This window comes from Erinaceus europaeus, chromosome 2 (assembly GCF_950295315.1).
Source record: "Erinaceus europaeus chromosome 2, mEriEur2.1, whole genome shotgun sequence".
Lineage (NCBI taxonomy): Eukaryota > Metazoa > Chordata > Mammalia > Eulipotyphla > Erinaceidae > Erinaceus > Erinaceus europaeus.
In genome coordinates this window covers 52,377,256-52,397,394 of record NC_080163.1, presented here as the reverse complement: position 1 = coordinate 52,397,394, position 20,139 = coordinate 52,377,256, and the positions used below count along the sequence as shown (strand labels likewise).

Genomic DNA, 20,139 nt, shown 5'->3' with positions numbered 1-20,139 from the left:
AACTGTTTCATTAGCTACTTTAAGGTGTCTTTTTAGGTCTTCGTACTTGCTTGCTTAATTTATTGACTCACTGCAAGCTATTGTGCACTTTTGTTTTGAGGTGTATATTTTCCCCTAACTTACGGATACATGTTCATATACCCTATCTCATAGGTCCTGGTCTATAGCTACAGTTATTTTTGAAGATGTGGATTTTATAAATGAAATGTCTCAGGGTTCCTCATGTATTAATTTTATTTTTAATTTTGCAGGCACTCGTCTACCTTGGGATGAGCAGTGGTTGATTGAATCACTCTCTGATTCCACTATCTACATGGCATTTTATACAGTTGCACACCTTTTACAGGGGGGCCACTTACGTGGACAGGCAGAGTCTCCTTTGGGCATCAGGTTGGTAAATGATTAAAGAGAAGAAATTGTTTTTTGTTGGCGATGGTTGTGATTAATACATTTAGAAACACTTACTTTGCTTTTACAGTGGGGATGTAGTGTAATGGATAAAACAGTGAACTCACATGCCTGACATCCTGAGTTTGATTCCAGGCATTGAATGTGCCAAAGTAATGCTCTGGTTCTTTCTTTCTAATAGATTAATTTTTTAAAGATTTATTTTATGTGTCAATGAGGGACAAAGTGGGGGTGGGGAGAGGGAGAAGATAAGCAGAACTGTATCATCATTTTGGTCAGTGCAGTACTAGGAATCAAATTCAGAACCCATGCTTGTGAATTCTGCTCTGTCCCCTCTGCACAACTAACCACTCACCACAAGAAATGTGATTGAGATTTTTAATATAATTTAATTTTTTATAGAGACAGAAATTGAGAGGGTAGCGTGGTAGAGAGGGAGATAGAGAGAAGCACCTACAGCACTGATTCACAGCTCATGAAGCTTTCCACCTACAGGGTGGGGCTGGGCACTTGACCTCATGTGTCAGTGACAAGTGCACTCTACCTAGTGTACCACTGCCAGAACTTGAGATGTGATCTTTTGATTTATGTATTGAATATTCCTTTTATTAGCATCTAGTTTTCATTTAGCAGAATTTTGTCATGATTTTACTTTTTTTTGTTGTACTAAGGAGAAGTAATGTTTTTTCCTTTATTACTAATCTATTCTTCACTCTTCTGTGAATTGACTTTGTTATGTTTCTACTTTAGTAAGAGATTCCTGGACTAGGGAGGTGGCTCAGTGTTGGAATACATACACCATGTGTGTGCTGCTTTGGGTTCAATCCCTAGCACTGTTGTTCTTTACTCCCTTCATTATTTCTTTCTCCTCCTCTACCTCCTCCTCCTCCCCTTCTTTTACAAAGATTTCTTTCCTAGTTCATATATAGGCTAAAATATTGGCTCTTTTGAAGAAACTATATGTGTATTTTGCAGTTGTTTGTCTGTCTTAATGCAGACCCCAACAGATGACCACGGAAGTTTGGGATTATATTTTCTTCAAGAAGGCTCCATTTCCAAAGACTCAGATTCCAAAGGAAAAGCTAGACCAGTTAAAACAAGAATTTGAGTTCTGGTATCCTGTGGATCTCCGAGTCTCTGGCAAGGATCTTGTGCCAAATCACCTTTCGTATTATCTTTATAATCACGTGGCTATGTGGCCAGAACAGAGGTGAGTGCTAAGAAAGATTTCTTATCAGTGTGTCTTGTGATCTCGTGTACATAAGAAGTTACTGTGTAGGATGTAGTAGATTTGCTGAGTACCTTCTCCACCTCCCCGAATCTTTTTTTTTGACCAGAGCACCTCTGAGCTCTGGCTACTGCTGGTGTGGGGGATCTAACCTGGCACCTCTTTCATGCAAACCCTATGCACCACCACTGTATCTCCCTGTAAACATCCCCACACCCACCTCCCATTTTAAAATTTAAAAAATATTATTTTACTTGAGAGCGAGAAGTCAAAGTACTCAGGTACTTGCTATCCTGGGATCAAATGGGGAGCCCCAGATGTGGAAGTCTCTCTCATGTTTTACCAGTTGTGCTATTTCCCTTGCTGCCTTAAATTCTTTTTCATTTTTATTTATTTATTAAAATATTTTTATTGGGGGTTAGGCAGTAGTGCAGCAGGTTAAGCACACATGGCAAAAAGCACAAGGACATAAAGATCCCGGTTTGAGCCCCTGGCTCCCCACCTTCAAGGGGGTTGCTTCACAGGCGGTGAAGCAGGTCTGCAGGTGTCTATCTTTCTCTCTCCCTCTCTGCCCTTTCTTTCTCAATTTCTCTCTGTCCTATCCAACAGCGGTAATAATAACTACAACAATGATAAAACAACCAGGGCAACAAAAGGGAAAAAATAGCCTCCGGGAGCAATGGATTCGTGGTGGAGGCACTGAGCCCCAGCAGTAACCATGAGGGCAAAAATAAAAAAGAAAAGAAAAAAAATTATTTATTTATTTATTACTGTATAGAGACAGAGAGAAATTGAGAGGAGAAGAGGAGATAGAGAGGGAGAGAGACAGAGAGACACTTGCAGGCCTGCTTCATCACTCATGAATCTTTCCCCTTGCAGGTAGGAGCCAGGACCTCGAACCTAGGTTCTTGTATAGTGTGAGTGTGCACTTAACTAGGTGTACCACTGCCTAGCCCCTCCTACATCTTTTTTTTTAAATTTTTATTTTTTATATTTAGTTTCCCTTTTGTTGCCCTTGTTGTTTTTCATTGTTGCTGTAGTTATTATTATTGTTGATGTTGTCATTGTTAGATAGGACACAGAGAGAAATGGAGAGAGGAGGGGAAGACAGAGAGGTGGGGAGAAAGACAGACACCTGCAGACCTGCTTCACTGCCTGTGAAGCGACTCCCCTGCAGGTGTGGAATTGGGGCTTCAAACCGGGTTCCTTACGCCAGTCCGTGTGCTTTGCCCACTGCACTACCGCACCGACTCCCCTCTTAAATGCTTTTTGATATTAAGTGTCCAGTAAAGCCAAACAAACACAAAAAAGTCATGACAAAAAGTCATTTCCATTGTGTCCAGAAATCCTCCTACCTACTTTTGCCACCAAACCTTATCATGTTTCAGGGTTATCAGTGGTTTATAAGTGATTCTTTTGAGGTCTAACATGATTTAAGACTGAATCTAGAACATTAGGATGAGGTGGAAACAACCCTTGAGAGCTTAGAGTCCCAAAGTTATAACACCTGTTGGTAGCGATGCTCTGAGTACAGTCTGGATCTGAGGCATTTTGCATACACTGTATGTGTGCAAGAGTAATCTTTCTACCTTCTTCCCTCTTGACCTAGACATACATTTGTATTGTTCCCTCCATTTCCACAAGTAGCTAAAGAAAAAAAAAATTCTTCCACCTGCTCAAATTGTGTTTTATAAAACTTAATTTCATATAACTTTTCATATTTAGTATACAGTTGCCTTTGCTTAAGACTCAGAGGGAAAAAATTGAAGTAGAGGAATAAAATAAGTGCAGCGTGGGTCTCACCTAATTATTTCCTCTCAATTGTGTAGAATATATATTTTTGAGAAATTGAGTATTCCATAAGTACTTGTGAGTAACATGGTTGAGCTCATGCTTTTGCCTAAAGTTTATTAGGTTTTAAAAAATTGCTTATAAACAGTGACAGCAAGTTTTTTTTTTTTGAGAGAGAGGGATAGAGACCAAGACCCCATTGCTACAAATTATTTTATTTTATTGGGGGAATTAATGATTTATAGTTGACAGTAAAATACAATAGTTTACACATGTATAACATTTCCACATAACAATACAACTCCCGCTAGGTCCTCATGTTCCAGGACCTGAATCCTTCCCCTGACTCCGGAGTCTTTGGTGCAATAATACACCAGCTCCAGTCCAAGTTCTGCTTATTGTTTTCCCTTCTGATCTAGAGCTACGAATTTTTATGTGAGGCACTGTTCTAATTACTTTTAGTAACTCATCTAATTTTCTTTTTTTTTAGGGATTTTATTTATTTATCAATGAGAAGGATAGGAGGAGAGAGAGAAAGTACCAAACATCACTGTGGTACATGTGCTGCCAGGGATTGAACTTGGGACCTTCTACTTGAGAGTCTAGTGCTTTATGCACTGCACCATCTCCCAGACCACGTAGCTCATCTAACTTTTAAATTAATTAACTAATTAATTTGTAGGATAGAAATCAAGAGGGAAGGGGAATTTAGAGGGAAAGAGGGATATCTAAAGCACTGCTTCGGTACTTGCAAAGCTACAGCTTGCAGGTGGGGATTTGAACTCAGGCCCTAGTGTATTATATAACAGATGCACTAAACTAAGTACTCCACCACCCGGCCCCTTATTTAATTTTCATTCAACTTTTTGAGGAAGGTCTGTAGTAATAATCTTGTTTTTCAGATAAAGAATCTTGCTAAGACAAGCTCAAATAAGTTATACAGAGTTACCCAGCAGTGACAGAATCAGGATGTAAACCCTGACTCCAGAATTCTTACTCTAAACCACTATGCTCCTTATGACTTAGTTTCTGGAATGGATAGTTTGTGTATAGTTTGAAGGTTCAAACATTTCATAAAGGTCAAAGTGAGCTTTCACCCTTGCCTTTATACTACTCTACATTCCAAAGCCCATTACTGCTAACTGCTTTCATTTGACTATTTCTGGAAGATCTATTATGTATATACCAACATCAGATATCTGTACTTAACTGTTTCTGTCTTTATACATTTACCTGTAAAGTGACAAATGGCCTAAAGCTGTGAGAGCAAATGGACATCTTCTCCTCAACTCTGAGAAGGTAAGGCGCATTACCTCTTTCAATAATTTTAAAGTTCTCCAGATTGACTTCCATAATTAGGGAATTTCATTAAGAAGAAATGCCATGAGAAGATTATGAAAAGCAAAATGTTTCCTTAGATGTGCTGCTCTGAGATAGAGTACAATATGAACAATTATTGTGAGGCATTCAACTCATATCTGAAAGATTTGAAAACAAAAATGCCTATCCAAGAAGATCTGTGCACACCAGTTTTTTTTTTTTTTTTTTTTTTAAAGAATTTATTTACTTATGAGAAAGAAAGGAGAAGAGAGAGAAAGAACCAGACATCAATCTGGTCCATGTGCTGTTGGGGATTGAACTCGGGACCTTATGCTTGAGAACCTAATGCTTTATCCACTTCTCTACCTCCCAGACCACCACCAATGCTTTTTTATAAGAATTTTTTTTTTGTTACCTTTATTTATTTATTACATAGAGACAGAAATTGAGAGGGGAAGGGAGATAGGAAGATAAGACAGACACATACTATACTTCTTCACCACTCACAAAGCTTTCCCCCTGCAGGTGGGGACTGGGAGCTTGAATCTAGGTCCTTGCGCATTGTAACCTGCGCTCAATCAGGTGCACCACTGCCTACCCTCCACATCAGTGTTCACAGCACAGTCTAGTTGGAAATAACCCAGGTGTCCAACAACTGATGAAAGCTAGGGAAGTCGTGGTACAAATACACAATACACAATGCACTATGCAGATGTTAAAAATGATGAACTCATCTCATTTACAATAGTATAAAGAACTCAAAGCCATCATGTTGAGTAAGAGAAGCCAGAAAACAAAAGACCGATACCAAGTGATCTCACTTACAGGTTGAACTTAAGAACAAAGAACAGTAAAGGAAAATATAAGGTGAAACTTGGACTGGATGTGTTGTATTGCACCAAAGCAGAGGACTCTAGGGAAGGAGGGTAAGGGACAGGGTGAAGTCAAGAGGAGATGAGATGAGAGGCTGTGCCTATGCAATAAAGACTGTACTATAAACCATTCATCCCTCAATTAAAAAAACACAAACTCTTCTTTATAGGCACCTGATATGTTCCAGTGTCAGAGTAGAGTCATTCCATGTGTATGTCAAAACCACTTCCCAGTGTCAATGTAGGCTAAAGGAGAAAGCAGTAAATTAAACAGCAGATTGGAGTTCCTGTCCTAGGTCTGACAACGACTTTGAGTGACCCAGACACAAGTCATTGTATTGAGGCTTCAGTTTTCATCTCTGTAAGATTAGTTTCAAATATCTTTTACTTTCCAAGTTTTATTTATTTTTTTGTCTTCATCATGGCAACTTACTTAATTTGATTTAACTGTTTTACTTTATTTTACTAACATGCTCTCACTAATGCCAGCTAATTGCCTTTCTATTTTTAGATGTCAAAATCTACAGGCAACTTCCTCACTCTGACCCAAGCTATTGAAAAATATTCAGCTGATGGTGAGTATGCTTTTCTTTCTTTCTCATATGTATATATACTATTTAATAAGAGAGGGAGAAAGAGAGATGGTGGTGCTTGGGATTGATCCTGGGACCTTGGAGCCTCAGGCATGAAAGTTTATTTGCATAACTATTATGCTTGTCTCCCCAGAGTGTGCTTTTCTTAACTAATGCTATTACATAGAGTCTGATTCTCCTTTTAGAAGGAAATTTAAAATGTTTTTAATTTTTTAAAAATATTAGTTTATTATTTATTCCCTTTTGTTGCCCTTGTTGTTTTATTGTTGTAGTTATGATTGATGTCGTTGTTGTTGGATAGGACAGAGAGAAATTGAAGAGAGGAGGGGAAGACAGAGGGGGGGAGAGAAAGATAGACATGTGCAGACCTGCTTCACTGCTTGTGAAGCAACCCCTGCAGATGGGGAGCCGGGGGTTCGAACTGGGATCCTTATGCTGGTCCTTGAGCTTAACACCATATGCGCTTAACCCGCTGCGCTACCGCCTGACTCCCCAAAATGGTTTTAATATTAACAGTGGTTTTAATTTGATCATTTTCACCCCAGATTTAGAATATTTATATTTTCCATACATACAAGCAACATAATACTTAAAACATAGGAACCACTGATGCCAACTCTAGGGATAAATTCAAGCTGAGGTTACTAGAGTTGTATTTTAGGAGAGCCACTGTAATTGCTACTTGTTTATTATTTTTTTTCTCTGTGTGATTTCTATGTCTTTCTTCCTTTTTTTTTTTTTTTAAAGAATTTATTTGTTTATTTATGAGAAAGATAGGAGGAGAAGAGAAAGAACCAGACATCACTTTGGCAAATGTGCTGCCGAGGCTTCGACTCAGGACCTCATAGTTAAGAATCCAGTGCTCTATCCACTGCCCCACCTCTCAGACAACGTGTTTTCTATTTCTAAGGTAGTTTGCTGAGTTTGTAGAAAGCTTTTCCAATGCGTTTCCTCCATACTTATTATAACTTAAGTGACTTGAATCTGGGCACATTTAATAGTAAAATATTTAGCACTGAGTTTATTACTTTTCCATTTGATTGTTACTTTATCTTTTAGTAATAGTAGTTGTTGGCATTTCACTGCTCTGGCTGACCTCTTCAGATAGAAAGGGAGAGACAGATAGGGAGAGAGGGAAAGATACAACAGCACCAAAGCTTTCTCTGGTGTGGTAGGGCCTGTTCTTGAATCTGGTTCACTTGGCACGACAAAGCAGACACACTCTCTAGATGAGCTATTTTTCCAGTTACTTTCTCAAGAGAAAAATGTCTAACCTGAAGGAGCCATTTCTTTATTTATGGAAAGGCTTACTACGGAAAGAGAATGACAGAACCAGAGAATCACTTGGCTATATTGGATAGAGACAGATAAATCATAAGAAAAGGGGGGAATAGGGAGAGAGGAGCTCTCCCCTCCCACAGGGGGTTTGAGGGCTTGAACCTGGGTCCTTAACCAGGCATACTACTGTTCAGCCTTACAGTAAGTAGTAATTGTTATAGACAAAATCCACCTGTGGTTGCCAAAATCCAAATGGATCAGTTTCATTAAAAAAATGGGAAATAGGATACTTTATTTTCAGAGTTTCTCTCTCTAGATATTTCTTAGTCACTAAGGGAAAAATAATAACATGAGAATTATTTAGAATATAGTGAATGTTCACAGCAACAGTAATTAATACTGTCTGCATCATGTGCTGACAACGTTACTTTTTTTTTCTTTTTCTTTTTGCTTCCAGGGTTATTGCTGGGGCTCAGTGCCTGCACTATGAAGCCACTGATCCTGGGAAGTCATTTTTTTCCCATTTTGTTGCCCATGTTGTCGTTATTGTTGCCATTGATGTTGCTGTATAGGACAGAGAGAAATGGAAAGAGGAAGGGAGACGGGGGAGAGAAAGATAGACACCTGCAGACCTGCTTCACCACCTGTGAAGCGACTCCCCTGCAGCTGGGGAGCCAGGGTCTTGAGCTGCGAACTTGCGCTTAACCTGCTGCGCCTGGCCCCCGACAACGTTACTTTTTTTTTTGCCCCCAGGGTTATTGCTGGGGTTCTGTGCCAGCACCATGAATCTACTGCTCCCGGAGGCCATTTTTTCCCCCTTTTGTTGCCCTTGTTGTTGTAGCCTTGTTGCGGTTATTACTGGTATTACTGTTATTGTTGATGTCATTCGTTGTTGGATAGGAGAGGAAGACAGGGGGAGAGAAAGGCAGACACCTGCAGACCTGTTTCACCGTCTGTGAAGTGACTCCCCTTCAGTTGGGGAGCCGGAGGTTCGAACCCGGTTCCTTAAGCCAGACCCTGCGCTTTGTGCCACGTGCGCTTAACCCACTGTACTACCGCCCTGCTGCCGACGTTACTTTTTTTTTAATATTTATTTTATTATTACTTATTTATTCTCTTTTGTTGCCCTTGTTATTTTATTGTTGTCATCGTTGTTGGATAGGACAAAGAGAAATGGAGAGAGGAGGGGTAAGACAGACAGGGAGAGAGAAAGATAGACACCTACAGACCTGCTTCACCACTTGTGAAGCGACTCCCCTGCAGGTGGGGAGCCAGGGCTCGAACCGGGATTCTTTTTTTTTTTTTTTTTTTTTTAAATTTTTTATTTAAGAAAGGATTAGTGAACAAAAGCATAAGGTAGGAGGGGTACAACTCCACACAATTCCCAACACCCAATCCCTATAACCCACCCCCTCCCCTGATAGCTTTCCCATTCTCTATCCCTCTGGGAGCATGGACCCAGGGTCGTTGAGGGTTGCAGAAGGTAGAAGGTCTGGCTTCTGTAATTGCTTCCCCGCTGAACAAGGGCGTTGACTGGTCGGTCCATACCCCCAGTCTGCCTCTCTCTTTCCCTAGTAGGGTGTGACTCTGGGGAAGCTGAGCTTCAGGACACGGGTCCTTGTGCTTTGCGCCACGTGTGCTTAACTTGCAGCGCTACAGCCCGACTCCGGACGTTACTTTTAAGCTATTCTCTTTAAAGGTTCGTAACCCCGGTGTTATTATGAGAAAACATGAGACAAGCCCAAGTTAGGAGATATATCGAAAGAGTCAAGGTCAGAAAATACTAAGAAACTGTCTCAGATTTGGATTGTCAAGAGAGCTCACCTGGTAATGTGTGTACTCTACCAGGTTCCCCACACCCACGGTACCTCACCCGGGAAGGCTCGGCATTTGCCACACAACCCAGGTTTGAACCACTCCCCACAGTGCCAAGGGAAGTTTCAGTTCTGTGTTCTCTCTGTCTTTCTGTGTGAAAGTTGGCCTAGGGTAGTGGAACTCTGAGGACTAAAAGAAAGAGAAACTGTCTTAGATTTGAGGGGAACAAGGAGTACAGCAGTTAAATGCAATGTGGGATTTTGGTTTGGATAGTGAACCAGAAAAAGGATGTGAGAGGAAATTGTGATGAAATCTGAGTAGGATCTATAATTAATGTATTGTACTCATGTTAGCTTCCTGGTTTTGAAATTGGTTATGTAAGTTGTTAAATTAGGGCAGCTGAGTACCTGGTGTATATTTAGCCTTTATACTATCTTTTGCAGCTTTTAAGTTTAAAATTATTTCAAAAGAAAGGATTCAAATTTAATTATTCTTGTGTATAATGAAAGTTATTTAACACATATATAACTTAATGTTACATGTTCTCATTACCCCCTTTTAAGGTGCAGATAGAATGTGTTTTGCACACAGTGGTTTAGACAGACCACTCGTCTTTTTTTTTTTTTTTTTTGCCAGAGCACTACTCAGCTCTGGTTTATGGTGGTGTGGGGGGATTGAACCTGGGACTTCAGAGCCTCAGACATGAGAGTCTCTTTGCATAGCCATTATGCTATCAACCCCCGCCCCCTGCCCAAAATATCTTTTTTTTCCCAAGACCACTCTTCATTGGCATATAAAGAGTTATTTTATTATTATTGTTTTGAAATCTCCCTCCTCCCTGCATATAAAAAGTTTTCCCACAGTTTTTTTCAGTGACTCGTGTCCCACTGCAAGGATAGTATATAATTTATCCAATTAGGATATTATATGTATTCTTTTCATTATCTTAATGAAGTATTTTGGTTGAAAGATAATTTTGTTAGAAAACTTAAAATCAGGGGTTGGGCGGTGTAAGTTAAGTGCACTTAGTGTTAAACACACACAAGGATCTGGGTTGGAGCCCCTGGCTCCCTACCTGCAGAGGGGAGTTGGGGGGGTCCCTTCACATGTGGTGAAGCAGCAGATCTGCAGGTGTCTATCTTTCCTTTCTCCTCTGTTCTATCCAATTAAAAAAAAAAAGCTGCCAGTAACAGTGAATTAATAGACCAGGCATCCGGCCCCAGTGATAACCTTGGAGACCAAAAAAGAAAAAAAACAAAACAAAACCAAAAAAAAAAACCTTAAAAGTACCTACTTTTGGACTAAGCAATTATTCCACTAATTGTGGAGCTTCCTCTGGTATTGTGATGCTCTCAGGTGCTTCAGGCCTGGGGCCTCATGCATGGTAAGGCATGTGCTCTATTGGGTGAGCTATCTCCTGGCTTCTAGGAATAATGGAGTTATACACATAAAAGACCAATATGTGCTCTCATGCACTAAAATATGTTTTGCTGCATCTGAATGAAGCTGAGATGTATTAAAGATTCTATTAAGAATCTTTCTTCCATTTATCATTTTGTTCTTCTACTTCATTAACGATCACTTTATATCATTAATGCAGCATGCCTAAGAAGAAATACATACTTATGCTAAATGTGTGCATATCAATGCAGCTAGTTAAAATACTTTAACACTATTAGGAATCCTACTTCTTGTGTTCAGTTTTTTTTTTTTTTAATTCTCTTGTTGATCTGCAGCACCAACAGGGAAAGCAGCCTTTTAAAGTATTTATTTCTTGTCCTCTGTAGGCTTCACAGCATATCCACTGGACACAAAGTTGATATTCAGTAACCACACTCTCCCCCCACCCCCCACCTCTTCTTCCAGGGATGCGCTTAGCTCTGGCTGATGCTGGCGACACTGTTGAAGATGCTAATTTTGTGGAAGCCATGGCAGATGCAGGTGTTCTCCGTCTGTACACCTGGGTGGAGTGGGTGAAAGAAATGGTTGCCAACTGGGACAGCCTAAGAAGTGGCCCTGCCAGTACCTTCAATGATAGAGTTTTTGCCAGGTAATCTATGCCCACCCCCCCCACCAGTCACTTTGTACTCTAGTTACTTAATTCGAGTGCATCCACCCCCACCCCTGTTCAATGAATTAGGTGACAATGGTGTTTACTCTTCATTCAAAGTTTATTTGTGCCATGTTCTTTTCTAAATACTGGCATCTGTTACCTGATTTTAGTTTCATGACAACTTTATATGTTAAACATAGTTTTAGTTCTAGTTTATACTTAAAGAAATTGAGATCTAGAAAAATTTAGGTATTTTTTAAAATGCCTTAAAGCTAGTAATCTTCAGCTTGGGATATGAATTTACTTTTATCTCCAAAGCCTAGTCTCATGGGGTTTTACATTAGGACATAGTGAAATGGTTAAAGGAAAAGTAGATTAAAAAAAAAAAAAAAAGTGAAGAGTTGTCCTCTCTTTAAAAGACTCTGTCAATCTGTATCAGGAATCATCCTAAGCACTATGGTTAGCAAGATGAGTAAGACTTTATCCTTCCTTGCTGTCAGTCAGGAGAAAACACCCAAGTATGATAACAAAGTAGAGGGAGTTCCGAGGAGATATGTGTGAGTTCTGAAATTTTGAAAAATAAACAAGATTTTTGCAATAAGAGGAGAAAGTCACGAGAAGAGTCTGAGTTTATTTGTATGATAGAAGTAGGAGGTAAAACAAGTTTAAAATGTAGCAATTAAACCTGACCACAAAATATGATTTAACCAACTATTTTCATACTGGTATTAGGAGATTTTCACCAAGGGTACCAGGCAGTGGTGCATGTGGCTAAGCACATAACAGTGCAAAAAGACCCAGGTTCAAGCCCCTGGCCCCCACCTGCCAGAGGGAAAGCTTCATGAGTGGTGAAGCAGGGCTGCAGGTATCTCTGCCTCTTTCCCCTCTGTATTTCCCCCTCTCCTCTCTGTTTCTTTATCTAGTAAATAAATAAAATATTTAAAAAGAAAAGAATTTTCATCAATAAATCTTTATAGAACAGTTGGGAGGCTGCAATAGGCAGTTTTAAGGAACACAAAGGTTGAGTTGTTTTGAGTATTTCAGGCATTGTTTTAATTTTGATGGCTAGCACGTGTAGTTTTTTTTTTAGGGGATAAATGTTTTACAGTTGACAGTAAAGACAATAGTAAATACATGCATAACATTTCTCAGTTTTCCATATAACAGTACAACTCCCACTAGGTCCTCTGCCATCATGCTCCAGGACCTGAACACCCCCCAACTCTGGGGTGGTTAAGGGTGTATTAATTTTTTTTTTAAGTTAATAAGTACTGGTTTTTAAACTTGTTAACCTTTCTTCCCATATTCACTAGTGAAATGAATGCAGGAATTATAAAAACAGACCAAAACTATGAAAAGATGATGTTTAAAGAAGCTTTGAAAACAGGATTTTTTGAGTTTCAGGTAAGCTATTCTTTTAGCATGTCTGTATGAATATGATGTATTCTTTACTTTTCCCCCCTTCAAATATAATGTAATTTGTCTAGAGATTGAGACTATTAATAAGAAAGCTTAAATATTAAAATCATTTTCTCTGGTGCTTTTTTATTGTGAATTTAAGTATTTTTTATTCTACCTGAGCTGTGAACACTAATAAAGAAATTAAATGCAAAAGTTAGTTGTTTTTCCCTAGAAAACACCTCAAATAAATAAATAAATAAAAGACAGAATTGAAACTAATAAAATATTTTCTAAAAATTTCCACAAGGTGTCAGTATTTCCTCATGTTTGGCAGTTTAGATACTTAAAATAAAAATGTAGCTTTACTCAGTTTTTATAAAATACCATTAGGATTTATGTAACTTGTTTTTCAGAGATATGGTTTAAATAAAGATAAGTATTGAGCATAGCAATGTGTCTTATTTATAGCCTTTTTTGAAGTTTAATATTTTCCCTGGTGCTGTCAGCATTTGTCATTGACACACAGTTTAAATTGTTCAACTTTGTCTTCTGTGTTATAAAATGTCTTAGAAAAAGTTTTGAGAATCATTAGTGTAAAACTGCAGTACATTAGACAAGGACTGATTTACATTTACGTGAAAGTTGCTAAAAATAAAATGTTGCAGATACTCAAAAAATTTTAAAAGACTAAACACTTGAAATGCATTACAAAGAACTGATTTTTTTAAAGACTTTAGTTTTACTCAAAAGCAGTAGTAAATAATTTTAAATTTTTTAGGCCTCAAAAGATAAATACCGTGAATTAGCTATTGAAGGAATGCACAGAGACCTCGTCTTCCGGTTTATTGAAGTTCAGACACTTCTCTTGGCTCCATTCTGTCCACATTTGTGTGAGCACATCTGGACACTCCTGGGAAAGGTACTTTTATGCATCTAAGATATTATGGGTTTTGATTTTGGTGGCACTTAATAAATGTTATGATTATATTGCTATTTGAAAGAAAGAATGAATCTGAACTCCCTCCCACAGCCAACTTTGCTTTTCTATTTTCCTTTTATCACTTATGTTAATAGTTTACAGTACGGCTGTTGACATAGGGCTGCAGATTCTCATCTTCCTGTGAGAGGTGTCTGCAAAACACTTTTTCACTCCCAACTTGGGTCCATTTCCAGCATCATGCACCAGGACCCTCACAGCTGCCCTATCCCCATGTCCCCTTCCACCCATCCTGTCACATTGCTCCCAGGCTCCACCCCTCCCCCCCCTTTTCCTTATAGTTCTTTGCTTTGGTGGAGTACACTAAACCCAGACCAAATTTTACTTTGTGTTTTCCCTTTCTGCCCTTCCTACCTAAGGTTATTTTAATTATTAAAAAAAAAATTATTAATGAGAAAGAGGGACTGAGGAGAGAACCAGAGTCTCACTCTAGCATATGTGATGCTGGGGAACAAACTCAGGCCTGAGAGTCACAATGCCTTATTAATTGCACAAGCTCCCAGGCCACTGAACATGAATATTTTAGAATTACTTTGGGGAGGGGGCTGGGAGATACTTCACCCAAAGGAACTTGAGGATAGTTCACTCGGTAGGGCATGTGCTTCAAACTATGTATGAAACCCTGGATTCAAACTTCAACCCCATGGACCAGGCTCAAGGACCCAGGTTTAAGCCCCTGCAGGGAGAAAAGCTTCACAAGTGCTGAGGTAGAACTGCAGGTGTCTTTCTATCTCCCCTCTCAGTTTCTCACTATCTGTATCCAATTATAAATTTAAAAATTTTGTTTCGAGCCCCTGGCTCCCAACCTCCAGGGGAGTCGCTTCACAGGCAGTGAAGCAGGTCTGCAGGTGTCTATCTTTCTCTCCCCCTCTCTGGCTTCCCCTCCTCTCTCCATTTCTCCCTGTCCTATCTAACAATGATGACATCAACAACAACAACAATAATAATAACAACAATTAAAAAACCCCAAGGACAACAAAAAGAAAATAAATATATATTAAAAATTTTTTAAAAATGGTCTAGGAGGTGCACAGTGGCAAAGCATCAAATTCTCAAGCATGAGGTCCTGAGTTTAATCCCTGGCAGCACATGTACTAGAGTGATGTCTGGTTCTTTCTCCTCCTATCTTTCTCATTAATAAATAAATACATTTAAATTTTTTTAAAAAAAATTAAAAAAAAAATTCCAAAAATAAAAATATCAAACTCCAACCCCACATGGGAGTGCCATGGCCCCAGAAGAAGCTGTGTGGATGGTGGAATGTTGCTGTGCACTATCTTTCTCTTTCTCTCCCTCTCTTCTGTATCTCTCTGAAATGAATGGGGAAAAAAATCAGTCTGGGATAGTGGAATTATGCATGTGTGAGGCCCCAATGCCTCAGTAAAGAAAAAAAAAAAAAGAGAGAGGAAGAATATTGGATCCATCATAATAATGACACCAATTAATCTGAAGCTACTTCCCATGTATATATAATGTTAGGTCTATGTCTTTATGTATACCTGGTACATTATAGTTTAGGAATATGATTTGTGCATGTAACTTTTATCATTTAGTTCCTATTAGAAAATGTTATATATTTGAACATATACAGGCATACATTTGAATATCTGTATAACTAAGGTGTGTTTTTTTTTTGAACAGTTTATTGTAAACGTGAAAATATTGAAAGCGATAGGAATAACTGTTATGAGCTGCTAAAAGATAAAGATAGTATGTATTTGCATAAGTATTCTTGTTTTGTATAAAATTCTTGGCATATATAAGGCTGCATATTTAGAGATATTACATTGGCATTCTTACTGTGAAGATAAATTTAATTATTTCTTCCAGGCTTGCAGATAAACAGATTGAGTGGTTTAATAACTCCTTCCCAACTTTATTAGCCAGGCTCTTTTGTATTTTTTAGTGCCTGAACAATGCAAAAATGTACCCAGGATGTATATACCAAAGAACTATATATGCTTAGTTCTGAATGTATTAATAGGAGAAAAACTGAGAATATGCATAATTTATATAATAATGATTCAATTTAGGGAAATTAGCATTACATAATTTTCTTTGAAAGTGAGCATATGTGTGTGGGTATTAATATGCTGTACAAATGGATGCTAATTAAGAATGTAGAGTCAGACTTCACAGCTTGAATTCTAGGGAACATTAGATCAGGGGCTGTGGAAGTGTGCTATGTGTAGTCAGGTTTGAACTTTTAGCACATAATTACAGATGGTAGCCTTGGTATGAAACTCTAATCAAATTTTATAAAATAGATGTGTTGTCTAATCTCATTGACCCCTCTCCTTGTATTTTTAAAGTCTGATTCACTTATGAATGCTTCTTGGCCTGTGGCTGGTCCTGTGGATGAAGCCTTGATCCGTTCTTCACAGTATCTTATGGAAGTAGCACATGATCTTAGACTGCGACTCAAGAACTATATGATGCCAGCAAAAGGGAAGGTAAAGTCCTCCCATCCCCAACCAGGTGGTGCACCTAGTTGAGTGCATAGGCTATCATGCACAAGGACCCAGACTCAAGCCCCTGATCCTCAGCTGCAAGGAGATGCTTTGTGGGTGGTGAAGCAGCTCTCCCTCTCTCCTCTCCCTTTTCATCTCAATCTCTCTCTATCCTAACCATAAGTAAACAGTATCCAGTGAAAAGTTATTGGCCCACGGGTCTGGGAAGTGGTGCACCTGGCTAAGTGCACTATTACAATACGGACCCAGGTTCAAGCTGTTGGCTCCCACCTGCAGGGATGGGGAAGCTTTACCAGCAGTGAAGTAGTGCTGTAGGTTGGTGTCTGTGTCACCCCCCACCCCCTCTCTATCCAAAAAAAAGTAGGATGTCTTTATGGCCAATGGGAACCTTATTGGGAGTAGGTTCTTTTTGACTTTTAAGAAAGCCATTAAATTCCCCCTTTTTTTTCTCTCTATAGAAGACTGATAAGCAACCACTGCAGAAGCCTTCACATTGCACCATCTATGTGGCAAAGAACTATCCACCCTGGCAACATATCACCCTGTCATTTCTACGGAATCACTTTGAGGTGATGCTCTCAGTAGAACTCTCCTGCACAGTTGTGTACTGTCTAGCTGGTTTTGTTTTTAGGATGTTGGCAATATTTGGGAAAAGGAAGGCAGGAAGTTTTGCTTAATTACCTCTTGCATGGAATGTATATATATATATATATATATATATATATATATATCATTAGCTTTTTAAAAATTTAAAAAAATTTTTTATTTATTTATTCCCTTTTGTTGCCCTTGTTTTTTATTTATTTATTTATTTATTTATTTTTTATTTAAGAAAGGATTAATCAACAAAACCATAGGGTAGGAGGGGCACAACTCCACACAATTCCCACCACCCAATCTCCACAACCCACCCCCTCCCCTGATAGCTTTCCCATTCTCCATCTCTCTGGGAGCATGGACCCAGGGTCATTGAGGGTTGCAGAAGGTAGAAGGTCTGGCTTCTGTAATTGCTTCCCCGCTGAACATGGGCGTTGACTGGTCGGTCCATACTCCCAGTCCGCCTCTCTCTTTCCCTAGTAGGGTGTGTCTCTGGGGAAGCTGAGCTCCAGGACATATTGGTGGGGTCTTCAATCCAGGGAAGCCTGGCCAGCATCCTGATGGCATCTGGAACCTGGTGACTGAAAAGAGAGTTAACATACGAAGCCAAACAAATTGTTGAGCAGCCCTTGTTGTTTTATTGTTGTAGTTATTATTGTTGTTGTCGTTGTTGGATAGGACAGAGAGAAATGGAGAGAGGAGGGGAAGACAGAGAGGAGGAGAGAAAGATAGACACCTGCAGACCTGCTTCACCGCCTGTGAAGCAACTCCCCTGCAGGTGGGGAGCCGGGGTTCGAACCGGGATCCTTATGCCGGTCCTTGTGCTTTGTGCCACCTGTGCTTAACCCGCTGCGCTACAGCCCGACTCCCGTATATATATTTTTTAATGAGATACAGAGAAAGAGAGAGAGAAGAGTCTTGCTCAGCTCTGGCTTATGGTGGTGCTGGGGATTAACCTGGTACCTCATAGCCCTAGGTAGGAAAGTCTTTTTGTAGAACCACTATGCTGTCTCCTCATCACTGATTTTTTTTTAATTTGTAGTAGGTTACAAGGGTATAAGATTAAAGTGTATAGCTGTACACCACACCCACCACCAAAGTTCTGTATCCCCACCCTCCAAACCCCCAAAGATAACCACCATAGTTCTCACAAGTCTAAGAAATAGCTTGCTTGTGAAGCTTAACTTCTGAATAATTTAAAAGAAAATGTTCAGCTTAATAATTATCTGTAACAGTGGAGAGCTCATTGTTATTTTTGACTGTGTCAAAAACTGTTAAATGTGATAGTTGCACTTAAGGAAAACTGAATACTTAAACTTAGTTTGAGGTTTTCCTAAAGAAAAAAAATCTACTACCTATTTCCTATCATATTCAAAATATGGAGGCAGAGTAGTCATTGTGGGATTTCCGTTCAATTTATTAAGAACAGGTATTAGTACACACAAACCACTAATAAGAACTTTAAAAGAGAAACAAAGTAGGATTTAATCAAAGCATCACGTGATAACTTGAAGGAAAGGTCCTTAGTTTGGATTTTCTAGGCCTTTATTGGAATTTTATGTCACTATTTTTCATAGTTCATTAGTATACATTCAGGAAAATCTTATATTTTTAATGTTGATGAAAAGAGACGAATGTGTTTCTGTATCCCTTGTGAATTCATTTTTTATGAAGAGCTAGCTTTTGTGTCTAACAGAAGTAGAAGATAGCTTTTAGAATCTTAAGAATTTGACTTTGAATCTGAGCACGCTGAAGCTGCTATGGTAGGCAAACACATGAAATTTTGTCTTATGGGTAACACAATCATGCTACCATTTAAAAGGAGATAGTGGAAGAACCAAGTAGAGCAGGTAAGGTCTCAGGTGTTAAAAATTATATCCTCACTATTCTTTTAGAAGTTATTATTTTTTACTTAGTATTCACTGTTTACATGTTACATAGCCTTATTTTTATTTTCAAAGATTAAAAAAAAAAAAAAAAGAAGGAAAGGTTTATTTACTTATGAGGTAGCGTGAGAGAGGAGAGAGAATGAGAGTGACCAACCAAAGCACTGCTCAACTCTGGAATAAGGTGTGCCAGGGATTGAACTGCAGCCTCTAGGGCCACAGACATGTAAGTGCTTTGCTCTAGTAAGTTCTGAGCTATCTCCCTGACATTATGTAATTTTAAAACATCATCTTTTGTCTTTATTTATAGTGATCAGCTTCCTCTGCAATTTTTGTTTTCATTCAGGGAACTAAAAGAATATTTGCTGATTTTTTTTTTTGTTGTTGTTGAACATGGCACCTTTTGGTCTATTTTCCACTGTTTTTATGTATTTCAGATCAATGCATTGACAACTGGAGAAAAAAAATCTCATTATTTTAATCAAGGTTAGGATTGAGATACTAAGTTATTAGGAACTTACTAAATGTTACATTTAAAGTCATTCTCAACCCTTGACGTTTATGTTATTCATTTATTTTTTTTGCAAGGGTTAACTTCTTATTTTATTTTTACCAGAGCATTGATCAGCTCATGGTGGTGTGGGGGACTGAACATGGGACTTACGAGCCTTAGGTATGAGAGTCTCTTTGCAAAACCTTTATGCTCTCTGCCCCCCACCAATGTTATTTTTACAGCATGAAGAAAATAATTCCCCCACAACTCTGAAAAGACTGCTTGCTCTGTGGAAGAAATTAATTTAATTCAGTCAGCACATTTGGGACTATATGCCAATTAGCAATACATGGTAAAGGCATTTATTTTGAGTGGATAGGAATGGAAACATTTTTAACAGGTTGGTAGCTATGCATTCTTTTTTTCCCCCCACATTTGTAGTAATAGTTTGTAAGGAACAGTGTTCAAGAGGAGACATTTTGAAACTCTCAGGGTAGTTTAGTTTTTCATTTTGTTATGACTAGAAGTTTGAAAACAAGTTAAGTTCTTAATAAAACAACTTAGTTTTTGTTGTTGTTTGTTTTTTAACTGGAGCACCAATCAGCTCTGGTTTATGGTGGTACAGGGGATTTTGGGAGTTTGAAACGCCAGGCATGAGAATCTCTTTGCATAAACCATATGCTGTCTCTAAGGTTAAAAATCCTTGAGGCTCTATTATTGTAAGGGGAAACTGAGGTGTTTGCTTTTGTCCTTTACCCTAAAGTGTGTGTCCTCCGAATTTAGAGAGAGAAGGGGATTCCCTTTATTTTATCTGATCCCCCCATCACGTCCCTTATGTCGTTAGGGTTTGCACGCTTTCTGCTGCTGTCTGTCAGACTGGCTGGGGCCACGTTCTATGGCTAGTCAACTCTCCTGTATCATCTGTAAAAACATTTG

At 38.8% G+C, this 20,139-nt stretch overlaps 1 protein-coding gene across 1 annotated transcript in view; it reads left to right on the top strand.

The window, feature by feature from the left end:
* Positions 1 to 20,139, top strand: part of LARS1 (leucyl-tRNA synthetase 1) — an 88,665-nt gene that overhangs the window by 43,070 nt on the left and 25,456 nt on the right. The window contains exons 19-27 of the mRNA XM_007533962.3: positions 252 to 390; positions 1,406 to 1,618; positions 4,669 to 4,726; positions 6,131 to 6,194; positions 11,172 to 11,355; positions 12,672 to 12,762; positions 13,538 to 13,678; positions 16,069 to 16,209; positions 16,686 to 16,796. Coding sequence (XP_007534024.1) covers positions 252 to 390; positions 1,406 to 1,618; positions 4,669 to 4,726; positions 6,131 to 6,194; positions 11,172 to 11,355; positions 12,672 to 12,762; positions 13,538 to 13,678; positions 16,069 to 16,209; positions 16,686 to 16,796 — 1,142 coding nt within the window. The remainder of the gene's footprint in view (positions 1 to 251; positions 391 to 1,405; positions 1,619 to 4,668; positions 4,727 to 6,130; positions 6,195 to 11,171; positions 11,356 to 12,671; positions 12,763 to 13,537; positions 13,679 to 16,068; positions 16,210 to 16,685; positions 16,797 to 20,139) is intronic.